The sequence below is a fragment of the Anabas testudineus genome, chromosome 6, assembly GCF_900324465.2.
Source record: "Anabas testudineus chromosome 6, fAnaTes1.2, whole genome shotgun sequence".
Taxonomy (NCBI): domain Eukaryota; kingdom Metazoa; phylum Chordata; class Actinopteri; order Anabantiformes; family Anabantidae; genus Anabas; species Anabas testudineus.
The window spans coordinates 20,375,445-20,391,934 of NC_046615.1; the positions used below are offsets into that span (position 1 = coordinate 20,375,445).

Below are 16,490 nucleotides of genomic sequence, written 5' to 3' on the forward strand. Positions count from 1 at the left end.
ACAAACATTCATTGTCACCAGTGAAATAAATTCGTTTTGTGATTTTACTTTTTAGTCATTTAATTTTGGTTGGGGTGTTTTTAGTTGCTTTTGTTGAGCGGGCTGAGATAATAAAAAGTCAAATAATGGTTGTATTTTAAGTAATCTCACTAGCACTTGTGTGTATTTTGAAGCGGTACTGTTTTTACTTTGGAGTGATGTGTTAAGTCAATATACCGTCTTTGGCTGCAGCGTTCTTCTACGGTATAAATTGATGCTGATGCTTTCAGACAAATGAAATATACCACCACCTAGCGGTAACTGCACCAAAACGGGTACATCTCGTGATAATTGAATTAATTATTAATACACCGCCGATATAATTGTAATTAATATTTCTATAGTGTTGCTTGTAATGATCTAGCTGTGTAGTAGCGCTAATATATTACATATAAATTCAGGTTAATGTGGGTGCAGTACACCTCCTGGCCTACAGGTGGCGGTCGCTCCTTGTGAGAAGAAGGAAATGTTGAGCGTTTAAATGGTCTTTGTTTTGGGACGATTCCCAGCCCCCAGTCTCTTTATTAAACGAAAGAACGAAATGCACGACAGGTATGTTCGTTTGCTTCTGTGCTTTTTAGTTCCGTTAACATAAAACTCATTTACTGCTTCAAGATAATTTTGTGTTACGGTAACGTTACTGATATTTAAAGCTTCCCCCTTCCTGTGTCAGCGTCTTCTTTGTGGCAGCAGTAAACTGTAACGTGTTTCAGTCTTTACACAGCTCATATTTCCAATCTGTGTTAATGCATTTAGCAGCAGAATGAATGTTAATTTATTTAAAATAAGTCAACAGTTAAGATGGAGGAAAACCAGTACACATCACTGACGGTTCCTACGGATTACTTTCAGCAGTGGTGAGTTGGTGTTGCAGCTGGCAGGATCCTGGAAACTACTCATGTTATCTACTCAGACTCTTCATTTCCATGCATGAGATGGGAAAAATAGTAAATCTCATTAAGACACGACACCATATACATATTCTTTTAGTCTATATTTAGGTTTGCAGCAAATTATAGTGTAATTATTGGGGATAACCTGTCAACTTGTTACAGAATGTCTCAACAAAGAAGGAGGAAATGTTATTGTCAGTGATGCTGGATTATAACATACAATTCAATCAGTGCCACTTAGTTTTACAATGTGATATTGCACCATGAGTGCTAGGGCTGCAACAGATAGTTGATGAGTTAGTTAGAAACAAAGCTCATGGCAAAATTACTTTGATAATCTGTCAGTGGTTTCAGTATTTTTTCAGGTGAAAATAACAAACATTGGCTGTTTCAAGCTTCTCAAATGTGGAAATCCACAAATCTTCTTTATTATATCTGATAGACAATTAAAAATCTTTGGATTTTGGACTCTTCCTTGAACAAATGCAAAGGCAATGCAAAGAAACAACAGCTGCTGTTTAATTAATTAATCCCTATATACAGCAGGTTAAGTAATAATATCAGTAGTTATAGCTGTAGCTAATAAGTGTCTTATAACAGATTTAAAAGGACTCTAAATAATAATTTGACATGTTATCCATAGGTTTTTACACCATCACTTGCTACAGACATAAATACAGCCACTCTGTGTTGTGCCAACTGTTGAATGGATGCAGCCTTAAAATAAACTCTTCACATGTTTGACTTGTATTTGACTTCATATCAATCACAGCACAATGTTTTTGCAAGTCCTATTGATTGTTTGTATATCTTCATTCCATTCTTGACTATTTCTTTACCAAAGTGAACAATAGTTTCAGTGTTTACAGACGTATTTGTCAGTGTAACAAGTCAAGTGTTTAATTGAGTCATGTTCTAATGGGTGCAATGGATGTAATGCAGAATACAAGCTGGAATACATCAGTGCATGTGTGTTTGTAAGTATTTTGTCTTGTACATCACCCACTTCTAATGCTGCCTGTGCCTTTTTCACACTCATCTTTCTCTCTTTAACCTCCTTCTTCCTCCTCCCCACTTTTGTAGGTACCAGTCCAGCCAGCAGCACCCCGAGGCCCAATATGTGATGCCATATCACAACATGGGTCATTACTCAGAGAGTCCCAGAGATGAGCCTGTCATGGCTGAACTTTCTGTCCACCGGGACCCGCCTCCGTATCAGGAATCTTTTAACCAGAACTACCCTATAGCCCCTAATAACTATCATGAGCTGACCTACCACCAGAATATCAGGGACCAGCAGCAGCAGCAGCAGCAGCATCCTGCAGCCCTGCATCACCCACAGCATCAACATACAGTACAGCAGCCGGAGCTGAACTTTCAGCACCAACCTCAGCCTGCAGGTCCACCTCAAGGTATTCAAATCATCATAGTACTTGTTCTATGAAAAAGGAGATTACATTACAGATATATATCATATTTTACTGTAATTACAATATAGGGCTTGGCAAATAGATATTTGGTTATTATGTGTGGACTTAATCTTACAGTTTGAAAGGATAACTCACCTGCAAATGAAAATATAGCCAATAATTACTCTCTAAAATAAATATTGTATAGTGTTAGCTGTTAGCCTGGGTTTATGAACAACAATTCTCTTAACAGCTTGTTCTAAAAAGCTTCTGTAGCCAAGTAGTTGCTCTATAAGAACATTGTTATTATGTATATTCTGTGAGTCTTTGTGACTTTGCTTGTGAATTCACCACCGCGTGTGATTGTCTTTTCTTGTCATACCCCCATGTGTCTGTCGTAGCTGTGATGCCGGTAAAGAAGAAAAGAGGCCGACCTCCTAAACAACCGGCAGAGGAGGGCGAGACGCAGGAGGAAGAGGATGAGGCAGAGGCTGCTAAGAAAGCCAAGAGGATTCTTAACCGCTTCAACGGGATGTCAGTGGCTGAAGTTATGGCCAGAACCCTTCCGGATGTTATTACCTACAATCTTGACATTTTGATCGTGAGTTGTTTACTGTGACCCTATTAAGAAAATTTATTTGATTGATTAGTTGTTTGTCTTTGTAAGAATGACACACGCAAACGTGTTTTACACACAGAATCTATGTCGTAAGAAATCACTCACATAAAAACCACATAAAACTGTGGTCTTTAGGCCTGTTGTCATGGTAACCCCTTTATGTTTCTCCTCAGATTGGGATTAATCCAGGACTATTGTCTGCCTACAAAGGACACCATTACCCAAACCCAGGAAACCATTTCTGTATGTTGAAATTTAAAACGTGCCTGTATTCACACTGATCTGTCCCTACCCTGTTGTATCATCATCATTACAAACACATTACGCAGCTCAGATCAGATCCTGAAGCTTCTAGAGTTTCAAATATAATGAAATTATCTAAATGAACTGTGTAACCTTCAGTCTGGGTGCAGCCATAACATTAGTGTCTTGGGTTTGAATAATTCACACTGCAGCGATGCAGCGTCTGTGATTTACAGGAAGAAGCAGGAACAGAATGCATAGAATCAGGTCCATCAGGTCCAGTATCAGCAGAGTGTACCGTTGTACAGTGAAAAGATGTTACTGCTTAGCCTAATGTTCAGTGTGCAAACCTACATATTGTCCAGTAGAGTGTGTACTGTCCTTTATATTCAGTGCAGCTACAATATATTGAACATTCTCTAAACTGGTTAAGAAAACTAATATCCAGTTATATCTTCAAATGTTTTTTTTTTATTCAGGGAAATGTCTGTTTCTTTCTGGTCTCACTGACGAGCAGCTCAACTACACGCATGATCAGAGCCTGCCGGAGATATACAGCATTGGCTTCACCAATATGGTGGAGAGAACCACACCTGGTAGTAAGGACCTCTCAAGGTAATTACGAACACATTTATATATGTTTATAGTGATGCAGTTTTACCATAAGTATTTACATGAATGCATTAGTTCATGAGTGAGGACAATGGACTTAAGACTAAATTGACTTCTCTGGTGTTGATTTTATTTTTTTAAATAAAACAATTTGTTGTCGCAGTAAGGAGATTCGTGAAGGAGGTCGACAGCTACTTGAAAAGCTGCAGAAATACAAACCGTTAATAGCAGCTTTCAATGGAAAAGGTAATAATGTTAAAGCACTCAAACTATTTTACTATGTAATTTCTGTTGGAAGCTTGTAGATGCGTAGTCACATCATTTTTGTATTGTGGCAGGTATTTATGAAATCTTCTGCAAAGAAACCTTTGGTGTAAAGGCAAAGAATCTGGAGTTTGGCCTACAGCCCTACAAAATCCCAGAAACTGAGACAGTATGTGGAAACAGTAACAGGATCGCTCTTCGGTATAGTGTCTACTCAACCGTATAAACAACAGTCCTCACAGCATCTTTCCTTTTATCTAGGTGTGCTACTTAATGCCCTCATCAAGCCCTCGCTGTGCCCAGTTTCCTCGTGCACAAGATAAGGTACATTTCTACATCAAGCTGAAGGAACTGCGGGACCAGCTGAAGGGAATGACACCCAGCCGGGAGGTGGTAGAGACGGAGTACTCCTTCGATCTGCAGCTTGCTAAAGGTAAACACTCGATACTGTGCAGTATACTGTACCTGTTTGTTGGGATTTTTTAGGAACATAAATACACCTGGGTTGTGTTGGCAGACATATTTTTATTTTAACTAAAAAACCTTCCTGATGGTTTTATCTTGCAGAGGATGCCAAAAGGATTGCAATCAAAGAAGAACAGTTGGATCCAGAGTATGAAAGCTGTAGCGGTCTACATGGCGACATGAGGCAAAGCAGTGGCTTCTCTAACTAAGAGACGGAGGAGAGTAGAAGAGAAACAGGTCGCTCTGCTGTAGCACACAGTAAGTGCAGCTGCTACAAGTGTAAAAAAAAATAAAGTACATGACTGGACTGAGTTACTTTGTGCCACTCTGGCTGTAGAAAGCAAATTCATTGTAAGAGAACATACATAGCTAATAAAGCTAATTTAATTTAACCCTGACATGAGCTGAATCAATGACCTGAACCATCCAGAAAATAAAATAATTTTGACACAGTTTGCAGTAAATTACATACAAAATTTAAACAGAATGTATTGTACTGTATGTATGGTACTTTAAAATATGTTTGCAGTGGTTTGTTAATAATTTCCTTGGCAGTTACAAATGATTTGGTTGATGACTTAGTGTCATCTGTTGTTGTCTCTTACAGAAATTCATTTCAGGCCATTTTGCAGACAACATGACACGGGACCACTTCAGCTGGAGATATGAGAAATCAGCTGCACTAGTAGCAAGGGATAAAAAAACGCTCTGATGACTCGAGAAGAGGAGTCACACTGTTTCAGAAGCATCACAGTGTGATGCTCGACACAGAAAGTGCCCACATTTTCAACTCCTAAACAGACTGCATGTTTTTGGTGCTTTTTAAATCACTATTTATTGCATTTTGTATGGTATGTGTGTCCAGTGATTTATTTTTGTATTTTTAAAGAATGACATTTTATGATTTATCACTGTATAAATGGTTAATTGTAGTCGGGAATTTCTAAGCTGTGATTACAGAATTATTAAATCTCTTACAAAGCTGCCACAGTCATTGTTTGAATGATTCATTTGAAGCTGTAATGTACTGTATAATGTAAATTTTAAGCAAACACACATACAAGCCATCAGAAAGAATAATTTATTCTTTATCAAGTCACTAATCAGATTTTTATTAATTGGTTATTTTGAATATTTACGTGCTTTGTTTCACAGCAGGCAATGCAGAATGCTGATGTATAGCCTGTTAATATTGGAATGATTGCAATCATTTTGAATGCAGAACACAAATATCTATAATTAATTTATTCCTTTTTGATTATGTTATGGCTTTCTGGGTCCAAGCCTAAAAAATACCTATACATGACTATCATTTCATTTTATATGTAGTAGCTGAGGAATACGACACAATCAATAGACCTTAAATTATAAATATCGTGGAGTGGGAAGCCAACAGGAAAATTAAATATCCACTATTCATAGTTTGTGCTGATAAAAGAACACAAGCATTGATTAAGTCTGGACAGGTTGTATTTAAATATTTTACACAATCTCCTATTTATAACAAGGCTGAACCACATGAAACACATGAACCTAAAGATGCCACAACACTGTTGTGACTGCAACTGTGTTTTAGATTAATTAGGTCAGTGTAGAAACGTACACAAAGTGTCCTTTAACCCTGCAGGAGTTGTAGTAACAATTATTGGGAAGTATTGAGAAAATATTAGACGAGGCTCTTTCTGTAAAGTTAAAGGCTGAAACATTGGACCGAGCTGCAAACATTACCTTTAAACACCCCCCGTCCAATAGGAAGTAACCTCTCAGGGTTTAAATGTCGAGCGGCTCATACCAATGCTAAAATAGGGAACACGGTTTTGTTTGATGTCGATTTAATTTCGCACTTCATATTAAAAACACTAAATTAATACATACTTGTGAGATGAATTTAATGATAAGGATAGAATAGCAAATAATGTCGCCATTACGGCCGTTTCGTTGATTTTAGTTAAATATATTTTTCTTCACACACCCCTACGTCTTGGACTTGAGACCTTCCGGTGTCAAAGTTGACCGGCAGGACTGTCACGTCTTTGTTGCCTCTGTTGTTCTTCTAATGTTATGAATACCAGAGCGGGATAGATGGTAAATTAATTGTTATCAGCACACAGGGAACAGTTTCAAACCTTACCCACAGTAGGTACGTTTACGTTTATAAATACTTGTAAATAGTGTATAATTTCTGTGCGAGGAATCTTGAGTGGCAGCGAAACCATTCATCCATGCTAGGTTAGCTGACCAGCTAGCTGTTGGCTAACATTAGCTGTGCTAACTTGTGGTACTGTTACTGAATGGCTTCTAACAATACCATTTATATTTTTACACGGAATACGACACATATATACTTGAGATGAGACAAGTATAAGCTCTTACCTACACCAACTAGCAGTAAACTCCAGAATGACAGAGTGAGACCAGGTTTTGATTCGGTTTAGCTTGTTACTTAGCATAGCTGTGGAGGGAGAATCATGCTAGCTGGTGAAGATGTGAAGTCAGAATTTGGGGTTCATATCATCTACTGTTGTACTTTTCATTATATTATACCCTTCATAGGAGTGTTTTCATTTTGTTTCAATATGTCATCGCCATATAAGTTATCCTCTGTTGGTATTGTTTATGTTGTGGTTTATCTTTTGTTGCTAACTACACAGTTTGTCCACTATCCCCTGGCACATGCATTCAGTTTCATACACTGCCAGACTCTTAATATGTTAAACTACATGTACTTTACATAGTTATATTTACTCAACATGCATATTGATTTATTTAATAAAGTCAAACCACCCAAAAGATGGAAGAAAAGATGAATGGATCACTGCCTGTTGTCTCCCCGGAGTATCTTCAACAGTGGTGAGTCTTATTTCTCACCACAACGTGTTCAAATAGGAGTGAGATTTTATCAACAGACCTCTAATTGGCACAGTGTGATGGAAATTAAAATGAAAGCAAGTGCAACCCATTGCTCATTTTGACTTTTATTTCACCATTGTTTGTCTAATTTACCATATATGTATTGTTTTATACCTGAATGACATAACTGTGTTTAAGCTCTGTTCATTTCTCTTAATGATGTGAAGCTTTCATTAACCTCCAGCTGTACACAAAAATATGGCTTTTCGTTATGGTGTGAATACAAATTGCAAGCAATTCTTATTCCATATTTTCTGAACTGATAATACAGAGGAAAAAGAGACCTGCAATGCATCCTGCATTTGTTATGGGTACAATGCTCTGTCTTAGCTGTCTGTCAAAATGAATCTGTACAATCACCTCTCAAAAACACTTTCAATTAAACTTATACATAATCCATCAATCAAAAACAACCTTATTGTCTCTTAGGGGCTTCCATAGTAATACAGTAATAAACAGAGAAAGTAAGTTTGTTGATTTTTCTTACCAAATTATGTACTAGTTAATCAAGTACAGAAAATGGTTAAATAATCAAGCTCACATTACATAAAGGAGTGGTTGGGCTCTGCTGTAAACCAGCAGCTGTTGCTGTATTAAAACCTCCCCTGTTTTTTGTTTTATTCGTCCACAGGGTTCAGTCTACACAGCAGTTTCACGCTCTCCAAGCCCAATATTCAGGTTTCCATCCACAGTTTCACTACGCAGACAGCCAGACGGGAGAGGCAGCCATGGCACACATGGGTGATCCAGAACCCATGATGGATCAGCAGGAACCTGCCAACCTGACAAAACGTACTATTTTTGTGTATTTTTGCATCTTTGATGTAAATGATAGTTGATTGTGGGTCTGGTCCAAAATTCCTTAAAAATAACAAACTATAAAATAAAACTTAATTAAATGTTGCATAATAACATGATTATTGTCTTATGAGTTCCCCATGACTCCCCGTCAGTTTCATGTGTTATTAAGGCACCGTAAGATATAGATATTTAACTATTAACACAGCTTTTCAACAAGTGATTCAGTTTGCATGAGTCTTCTTTTTGATAGCTACTTTTCTACCCCTTGTTGTAGCCCCAGCCAAAAAAAGAGGTAGACAAGCTCAACCCAAGGAACCCAAGCCACCAAAGCCACCAAAAGTCCCCAAGGCACCAAAGCCACCAAAGCCACCGAAGGACCCAAATGCACCTAAAGCCAAACCCGGCCCTAAGCCCAAGAAGGCCGCTGAGGCTCCAGTAGATGGTAAGCAGGAGAAGATTGATGAGAGCTTCAAGAAGGTTAAGAGGAAAGTGGACCGCTTCAAAGGAATGTCAGAAGAGGAAGTCATGAAAAAAACACTGCCAGACCTGCTGGACTACAACCTTGATTATGTCATTGTGAGGTCCTTTCCATTCATTTTACAGTGAACCAAGAACCAAGTGTTGCTGTTTGGAAGAAATTTGAGATTCAACAACCTTAAAAACCTCTTCTGTCTGATTTCAGATCGGTATCAATCCAGGTCTAATGGCTGCTTACATTGGACGATGGTTTCCAGGACCTGGAAATCACTTTTGTAAGTCTTGGTATCAGGTTTTAAATGACTGATGACGATGTGATTCATCGTACAATAAGCGGCTATTTCATTTATTAGAGTTTATTTATCTTTGACCACATTAACATTTTAAAATATCTGGTTTTGTCTAAAGAGAAAAGTAACTGTGTGACTTTTTTTATTTCAGGGAAGTGCCTGTTTTTGTCTGGATTTACTGAGGAGCAGCTCAACCATATGCATGACACCACCCTGCCTGTCAAGTACAAAATGGGCTTCACCAACATGGTGGCCAGGGCGACACCAGGGAGCAAAGACCTCACAAGGTACGCCTGAAGACTTGGGAGTTGGATTAGCTGACATGAGCCATAATGACTGAGTGCAATAGGTGAGATTCCCTTTAGTTTGAGATAAGAGTGTTTAACCATTTTCTTTCTTTTTGTCTCAACAGTAAAGAGTTACGTGAAGGAGGAAAAATTCTTGTAGAAAAGTTGAAGAAATTCAAGCCACTTATTGCTGTTTTTAATGGAAAATGTAAGGACTCCTCTACCACAGAGCAACAGCAACAACTAATGATTTGGTCAAGTGAATCAAGCTAAAGCTTTCTCATTTGCTTCCCTTCAGGTATCTACGAAATGTTCTGCAGAGAGTTGTTTGGTAAGAAACCAAAGAGTCTGGAATTCGGGTTGCAGCCACACAAGATCCCAGACTGTGACGTGGTGAGCTTTCGAATGCTTTGCAGTTTTTTCAAGGAGCCTCTCAATCATGGATTTATCTGATCACCAAAATGGCTTAAAAAATAGTTTACGGTTACAAGCTTAAATTTCAGTCTTAGTTACAGAAAGAAATTTTGGCAATTTGTTTTACTTAACAGTCAAATGTAAAACCACAGCAGTTCATTGGACCATAAATCTAAACCTTTAAAGAACTGATCTGAGCATCATTTAATCTACGCAGGCTCTGTATCTGATGCCTTCCTCCAGCGCTCGTTGTGCTCAGTTCCCTCGTGCTCAGGACAAAGTTCACTTCTACATCAAACTGAGGGAGCTCAGAGATCAGCTGAATGGCATCCAAAAAAGCACAGAGATCCAGGAGGTCAACTACACATTTGACCTGCAGCTGGCTAAGGGTAAGCACAGCCATGAATGACTGGAAATACGTTGTTTAGCTTAGTTATACCATCTCTATTTAAAGATACTATTTATCAGCCCTGATTAGATTTTTTTTTCCCACTCATCCTGATATTGAAATTCCTCCATTAGTTTGGTTTGTGGATCCAAAGCACAACATCTTTGTCATTTATTCTTCCTTTTTTATACCAACAGAGGACGCTAAGAGGCTAGCAATAAAGGAGGAGCAGTATGATCCAGGTTATGAAGATGCCTATGGAGGAGCATATGTACCTGAGGGGGACCAGGCTCAAGGCCAAGTCAATGGTCACTGTACATTTGCATCTGCAGGAAACACAGGTAACAACACACTGATGCAGCACATTGTAAATTTTCTTTTTTTTGGGACATAAAACAAAGTTAATTTTCCTTTTCCCGAATGAAATGTCTGTGTGAAATGCTGACTTCTTTCTAAAACACACAAAGATTGAATGAGCAGAGCTAACCTGAGTTAGAGTAGGTTCATCCAGAAGTAGAGGTCCAGTTATAGACTGACAACAGTCGTTTCAGTGACTGTTGGGAATAGTTTTAGGAGGGTGCAGAGAGAGAGATTTCGTTTTCGTGATTTCTTCTACATATGTTGAATTCACATTTTAGAACTTTGTTGTTGTTAATATCCAACTATAAATATGATCACAACAGGAGTTTCATCTAAAAACACCCATTGAATCAAACTGCTGTAGACATCAGTACTTTTAGATCATTATGTCATTAGCACAGTGCTTCAACATGTTTGTTTTCTGTCCTCAGGAGCACAGGAGGCAACCACATCACAAACCGTGGAGGGGCAGCTGCCGGACAGGCCGTGGATGACGCAGTCCTTTGCAGATCAGATCCCAGATATCACTGGTGAACCAAAAGACTTCAGCGTATGAGGAAAAAAAGGCGTCAGTGACCCTGCATTGACCTGCGGAGCCCTTTGCTTATTTTGTAAGGTTTTAGATTGACTTCATTTATATTAGTGTCCGAGTGAAATTTACAGACATAGAAATTTTGCAGATTATTCTTTCTGCACTTTTTAATTTTGTTTGCGATCTTGTATACATGTACTGTAAGATCATCTTCATGGCAGTCTTTTTAAATATGTGAAATCAGGGACTTGACAATGATGCTGACTGTCATTGGAGAAGGTTGTGTATTTAAACATTTGATTTGCCTTTATACTGTACACTGCACTGCAATGCAGTAGGTGAAAACATTCATATGTACTGTTTTGACTGTACATAAAATTCCAGATCATTATTTTATAAGCTTGACTGATCAGTCCACACAATCTACTGTGTGAACTGAGGATTTAGGTAGCATTAATGTTTTTACATTTATGGTGCTATGAACCCACCACAATGCAAAGTGATCGCTCGGTGAAACAGACTAATGGCAGATGTTAGATGTTCCACAGAGGGGATTTCTGACAAGCCTTTCAACATAATGTTACAAAACTCAAACTGGGTTTATTTTAATCCTTATTATTTTTTGTTCTAGGATTTTTAGAATTATGTTTGTATGTTTATGAAAATGTCATTCACATGGAATTTTATGAAGCATTTGTCAATTAAAATGTCCTGATGATGCTTTTTCTAAATGATTAGTTTGTTTTTTATGTACAGACGACACAACAAACACAGCTGCACAATCTAATCAAGTCTTAAATAACAGACTTTTATGTATATCATACAGTACATACACTAAATATGCTACTCACATCATCCTAAGAAACTTAACACTGTAGTGATGCACATTCATGTTATACTGTACTTGTTTTTTTGGAGAAAGTTTTATACAAACTAGGGGAAATATTAGTTTAAATATTACATTTGGTCTAGAATTCTTTTTCAAGGTCTTAAAGTAAGACAGAGAATGGTGATCTGTTGTTCTGATTAATGTTAAAATAAACCAAATTTAACCGAAGTTATTGTGGGTACGATTTTGATCTCCCATCTACATTAAAAAAAAAAAACAAATCCAAATTATCAAGTATTTCTTCTTTTACACAAAATTAGGCCCAGCATATTTTCCATTTAAGTCATAAGAAGGTTTTCACAATCCTTTTTATGACGGGTTTATGGTGGATGATGTGTCCGTTCACTTGTCACCTGCCACGTGCAGATGTGTTTGATGTTCAGAGGTAGAGGTTCAGGTTCAGGTAAAGAGTTCTGTCAGGACTTCAGGCTGATTGCTGACATCAGAGTTTTGATGTTTTTGTCTCCTCCTGTCTGGTCATTGAGTTCTGACTTAGAGTACGTGCTGCTGTTGCTACTGCTCCGGTCTGGGGCCACACTAGATGAAGACACAGAAACGAAGCCAAATATCAGAACACACACACACAAAAAAATACTGCCGTGCAGCAGCACATTAGTTAAAGTGGTTGAGGGAGGTGTAATGTATGAATAACTTACAGTTAGATGCAGATTTACTCAACAACATCAGAATAATTAGACCCTACCCACCTCTCCAACTTCTTGTGCAGGCACTTGCCCTTGTGCCTCATCTGCACTACTACCATTAAGCACAACTAAACCTCTCCGGATGATCTCCATTTGACTAAATCGGCATATTTCTGCACATGTGCACACACCTACTGGGACCGTTGCTTCCACTGCTCTTCATCTGCCTGCAGAAACTTGTAGTGGACATCAGCCTGCAAATTACCGTGCATCCCGACTGCATCACACTGTCACAACATGAAAAACAAAATAGATTAAAACATTTAGAGTAAGAAAAAAATCACATCAGTTTTGATTTATGATGTTAAAGATGCTGTGAATGGCCAGAGACACTGGTCACGTTCAGAAGTAAAGCACATACGATATCTTAGTCCATGTTCAAGAGCAGAAAATAAAGTGCTTCTTAAACTTAATTAACCAAATGAATAACTTTGACCAGTGAAAGCACCTGACTCACCTCCTGATGAGTAGGAACATCAGCTTGACTGGCAGCGAGAGGATGGACAGCGGATACAAAACAACGTTGACTAGAAGGAACTCTGTGAATCGAGACCACCGACTGACACCATCATGAGTGTCCCTGCAAGCGTCACACAGGACTAACACACACACACACACACACACACACACACACACACACACACACACAGTGTTATTCTAACAACATATCTGTATATATATTTAATGTGTTGTGAAACAGAAATAACCGAGACTGTGAGTACAGTTTGACTTTACAGTGTTTTATCACAGATAGGGAAGAATTCATCTCTACACTGACAACATGCCTCAACCTCAGTGAAGTACATCCAATACACACAAACCTGAACCAATAATAAACTGTCAGCGGAGTCCTCCTTACCTTTTTTTAAGCCAACTGGGAGGTTCTCTATGACTCTGTGGTCCAGCCAGTGCTGTTCTTGTTGTGGAGGATTCAGTCCATTTAGCAGTGTCTTCTTGGAGTCTTCCACTAGAGCCAGTTCACAACAAGTGGGATTGACTGTGTCCATCTCCTCCATCAAACTGGTCGGGGGACCCAGTGCTCCGAGCAAATCTATGACAGGGAGTTACTAATTATATGTTTTGGTTGTTACTGCACAAAATCAGCTGTGGCTCAGCTGTGAGGAGGATGAAAGTGGGAGAGCTCACCTCTGTCCTTCAAGAAACGAAGAGCATCCATGTAGCCGTTGTGGCAGATCTCAGCCAGCGTCTGTTGAGTACCAAAGTGGAAGTCATTAAGATTTATTTGCTCTTCTTTTACAGTGCAGATAGACGCTTAAGCATCATTTGTACTGAATACACTAAATACATTCATTTGTTTCTCTCTCTCTGCTGTCAAAGCTCTCATTTAAAGGCCAGGTTTAAACCCCAGAGCTTTAAAGTCCAGGAGCTCTGGACAGGGACACACCTCAGGTTTGGTAGGTAGGAAGGACGTACAGACACGATGTACATTGCCAGTGTTGACCTGAATGCTAACGTTGCCGTAGTGTGCCTCAAAAAAGTTGAATGTACCCTCTCTGGGGCAGATGTCGCTCTCGCCTGAGAACGGCGCCACAGTGATGGTGTTCCTCTGCTCGAACAGGGGCATGTTGTTGCTCAGGGCTCCATCCATGTAGCGCTGAGGGGAAAGAGAAAGGACTCAATGTTTGGACAAATCAGCTCCCAGGGTTTAGACGTGTAGCAGAGAAACATCTGAATGTTACTGAACCTCCGCTTATTTTACATTAAAGTAAAAATTTGTTGGATGTGAACATTTCTGAAGGTAAGAACATTTTGGTCCTTCTGATGCATTTTCAAAAAGGGAGAGACTGTTATCAACTCACCACTCCACGGTAAGAAGGTGGAATAAAACCACAGTAAACAGGGAAAAAGCAGCTGCACATCAGAACCTGTAAAGACACAAATGTGTTCTGTGTTGTGACGGTTATGTATTAATGACAAGGCTGTAAACCAGTACAAGCGCCATTTTACCTGAATGAGCTCTTCTCTACTCTCAAACTCAGACACCAAAACGTTTTTCCCATCGGTCAGCCTGGTGAGGGACACACAGAGCTTTCCTGAGGCCCGAACGTGGGCGTCTTCTGGAAGCTTCTCCAGAAGGGAATCGCGTACTGTCTGCAGCAGACTGAAGGTCGGGTGGAAAACACCCAGAGTGTGTTTTCTGGCCTCTTTCGCCGTGTTCAACACATCCACACAGAACTGTTCTGAGAAGGAAAACGCAGCAAAAATCTGTGATAATGACAGCTTTATTAGGTATTATTACGAGGTTCTACAATAAGATATAATATAATATTTTCCTTTTTTCAGCGCTCTTTGCTTGTTTTTATCTTTTATCCATTTGTGATTTCAGGTTGTGGCTACATCAGCGAAACACCTGAACATAAACAACATTACAGTGCTGTTGTCACTGTGTTGTTATTCTAGCTGTGCTGGTAATAGTATTAATGTGTGTGTGTGTGTGTTTGTGAGAGAGGGGTTGGTTTTTGCCCTCATTCACTTCCTTTGGTTTTGAACTCCATGTTGTGACCTCTGGAGTTTGCTCTCACTATTGCATGGATTCTGTGCGTCAGTGAAGCTGCCAAGTCCATTGTTTGCTCTAAATATCAATCACAGAACTCGTTCCGAGATAGCACAGCCTGAGCTTAATGAATGGACAAAAACAATTATGACAGGAAAATATTTATGTCCGACACAAAGTTATCTACAGTAATATAGTGTCATAAAACAATCAGAAAGCATTTTATCTGTTCTTTAATCTTTATCTAATGTCAAACGTTACTCCACCAATGAAGAAATGAAGAAATGCTCAAAACAACCCCACTAGGGAAACCTGAAACGTACTGACAGGATGACAGATACTAAGTCATATGTTAAACTTTTCCAGCTAAACTGCACAATTAAAATAATCCATCTTCCAGAGGGGATAAACTCTAACCTGCAATGAACAATAAATGTGACTCACCAATGGGAATCCCAACAGCCAGAGCTGCAGCAACAAGACAACCAGATGAAGCTCCGCCGATTTTAGACACTCCATGAACCAACCGTGGAACCCGCTCGAGGATACAACTCAAAGCTCCCAGGTAGTAAATACTCCTGAATCCACAGCCTGCAAACGAGATGTTCCACTCCTCGTCCCAGTTAAACATCTTCTGAGGCCAACGGAAACTCAAAACTGCATCTTTTGTGTCTGCACAGCTCAGCAGGTGTCTATGGCTCCCATAACAAGTTTTATCTCATGTTCAGTCGGTTATGGTACAGTATTGCACAACTTACTAGAGTCAAACGTCACATTTCAAAATAGAAAACAGGCTGAGGTTACTCCGACTAGCTGCAGGTCATGTGATCCAGTTTTCATAACAGCTAAACTGTGCCCAGCATTATGAAACAAGCCATCAGCAGATATTGATTTTAATGCTTAATTTGCATATGAAATTCATTAATTGATACCCTATACTTGTTTGTGTATGTTTTAATGCACATGATCAGTGATAAGTAAAAATATATTTAATTCATAAATACATAGATGACCTGGTTCACTTTTGAATTAAATTAGATTTTTTTGTAAATTCATAAAAAAATAAATTTAGAAAAATATATATTTAGGCATCTAGTGTTATTTGGCCAATTCCAGGCAGTCATTAATTTATATTGAAAGGCCCGATTTAGGTTCAGGACTTCAGATGCTCCATTTGAGTGACCATGATTGAGACCATCGCCACACTCAAAGCTTTAAAAATGGTTTTATAACTTTGTCCAGGTCTGTGTATCAACCTTTCAATCACATTGGGTCCAGAGAGTTCCTCAGCATTTACAAAAATTTTAAGTCTGGACAGACAACCTGAAAACATAATGCTGTTGTGGAGGCATGTTTTCTAAAGGGACACCCAAACTGAA

The 16,490-nt window shown here is 38.9% G+C and overlaps 3 protein-coding genes across 10 annotated transcripts; 2 read left to right on the forward strand and 1 right to left on the reverse strand.

The window, feature by feature from the left end:
* The first annotated feature begins 507 nt into the window (after positions 1–507).
* tdg.2 (thymine DNA glycosylase, tandem duplicate 2) lies at positions 508–5,525 on the forward strand. Of its 6 annotated transcripts, none has more exons than XM_026366574.1 (11): positions 508–591; positions 895–1,909; positions 2,016–2,344; positions 2,743–2,942; positions 3,134–3,203; positions 3,683–3,818; positions 3,979–4,061; positions 4,154–4,248; positions 4,341–4,512; positions 4,647–4,802; positions 5,152–5,525. In XM_026366574.1, exons 2-10 carry the CDS (start codon positions 1,851–1,853, stop codon positions 4,751–4,753), a joined length of 1,251 nt encoding a protein of 416 aa, XP_026222359.1. In that variant the 5' UTR covers positions 508–591; positions 895–1,850; the 3' UTR covers positions 4,754–4,802; positions 5,152–5,525. The 6 variants fall into 6 exon arrangements, with proteins under 6 accessions (XP_026222359.1, XP_026222361.1, XP_026222358.1 ...); XM_026366576.1 differs by having other exon boundaries at positions 1,875–1,909; XM_026366577.1 differs by lacking the exon at positions 508–591 and having other exon boundaries at positions 858–896; positions 1,875–1,909.
* Positions 5,526–6,555: 1,030 nt separating this feature from the next.
* On the forward strand, positions 6,556–11,463 carry tdg.1 (thymine DNA glycosylase, tandem duplicate 1). 2 transcript variants are annotated; one of them, XM_026366465.1, is made up of 11 exons: positions 6,556–6,684; positions 7,320–7,394; positions 8,086–8,246; positions 8,530–8,831; positions 8,938–9,007; positions 9,174–9,309; positions 9,435–9,517; positions 9,608–9,702; positions 9,941–10,112; positions 10,309–10,452; positions 10,903–11,463. In XM_026366465.1, exons 2-11 carry the CDS (start codon positions 7,336–7,338, stop codon positions 11,025–11,027), a joined length of 1,347 nt encoding a protein of 448 aa, XP_026222250.1. In that variant the 5' UTR covers positions 6,556–6,684; positions 7,320–7,335; the 3' UTR covers positions 11,028–11,463. The 2 variants fall into 2 exon arrangements, with proteins under 2 accessions (XP_026222250.1, XP_026222251.1); XM_026366466.1 differs by having other exon boundaries at positions 6,556–6,680.
* A 327-nt stretch (positions 11,464–11,790) lies between these two features.
* Positions 11,791–15,841, reverse strand: LOC113166372 (patatin-like phospholipase domain-containing protein 2). Of its 2 annotated transcripts, none has more exons than XM_033326035.1 (9): positions 15,556–15,841; positions 14,565–14,797; positions 14,417–14,482; positions 14,002–14,211; positions 13,743–13,803; positions 13,456–13,647; positions 13,054–13,195; positions 12,732–12,823; positions 11,791–12,429 (listed from the first exon to the last, which is right to left on the reverse strand). In XM_033326035.1, exons 1-9 carry the CDS (start codon positions 15,740–15,742, stop codon positions 12,335–12,337), a joined length of 1,278 nt encoding a protein of 425 aa, XP_033181926.1. In that variant the 5' UTR covers positions 15,743–15,841; the 3' UTR covers positions 11,791–12,334. The 2 variants fall into 2 exon arrangements, with proteins under 2 accessions (XP_033181926.1, XP_026222252.1); XM_026366467.1 differs by having other exon boundaries at positions 12,728–12,823.
* Between the last annotated feature and the right edge of the window lie 649 nt (positions 15,842–16,490).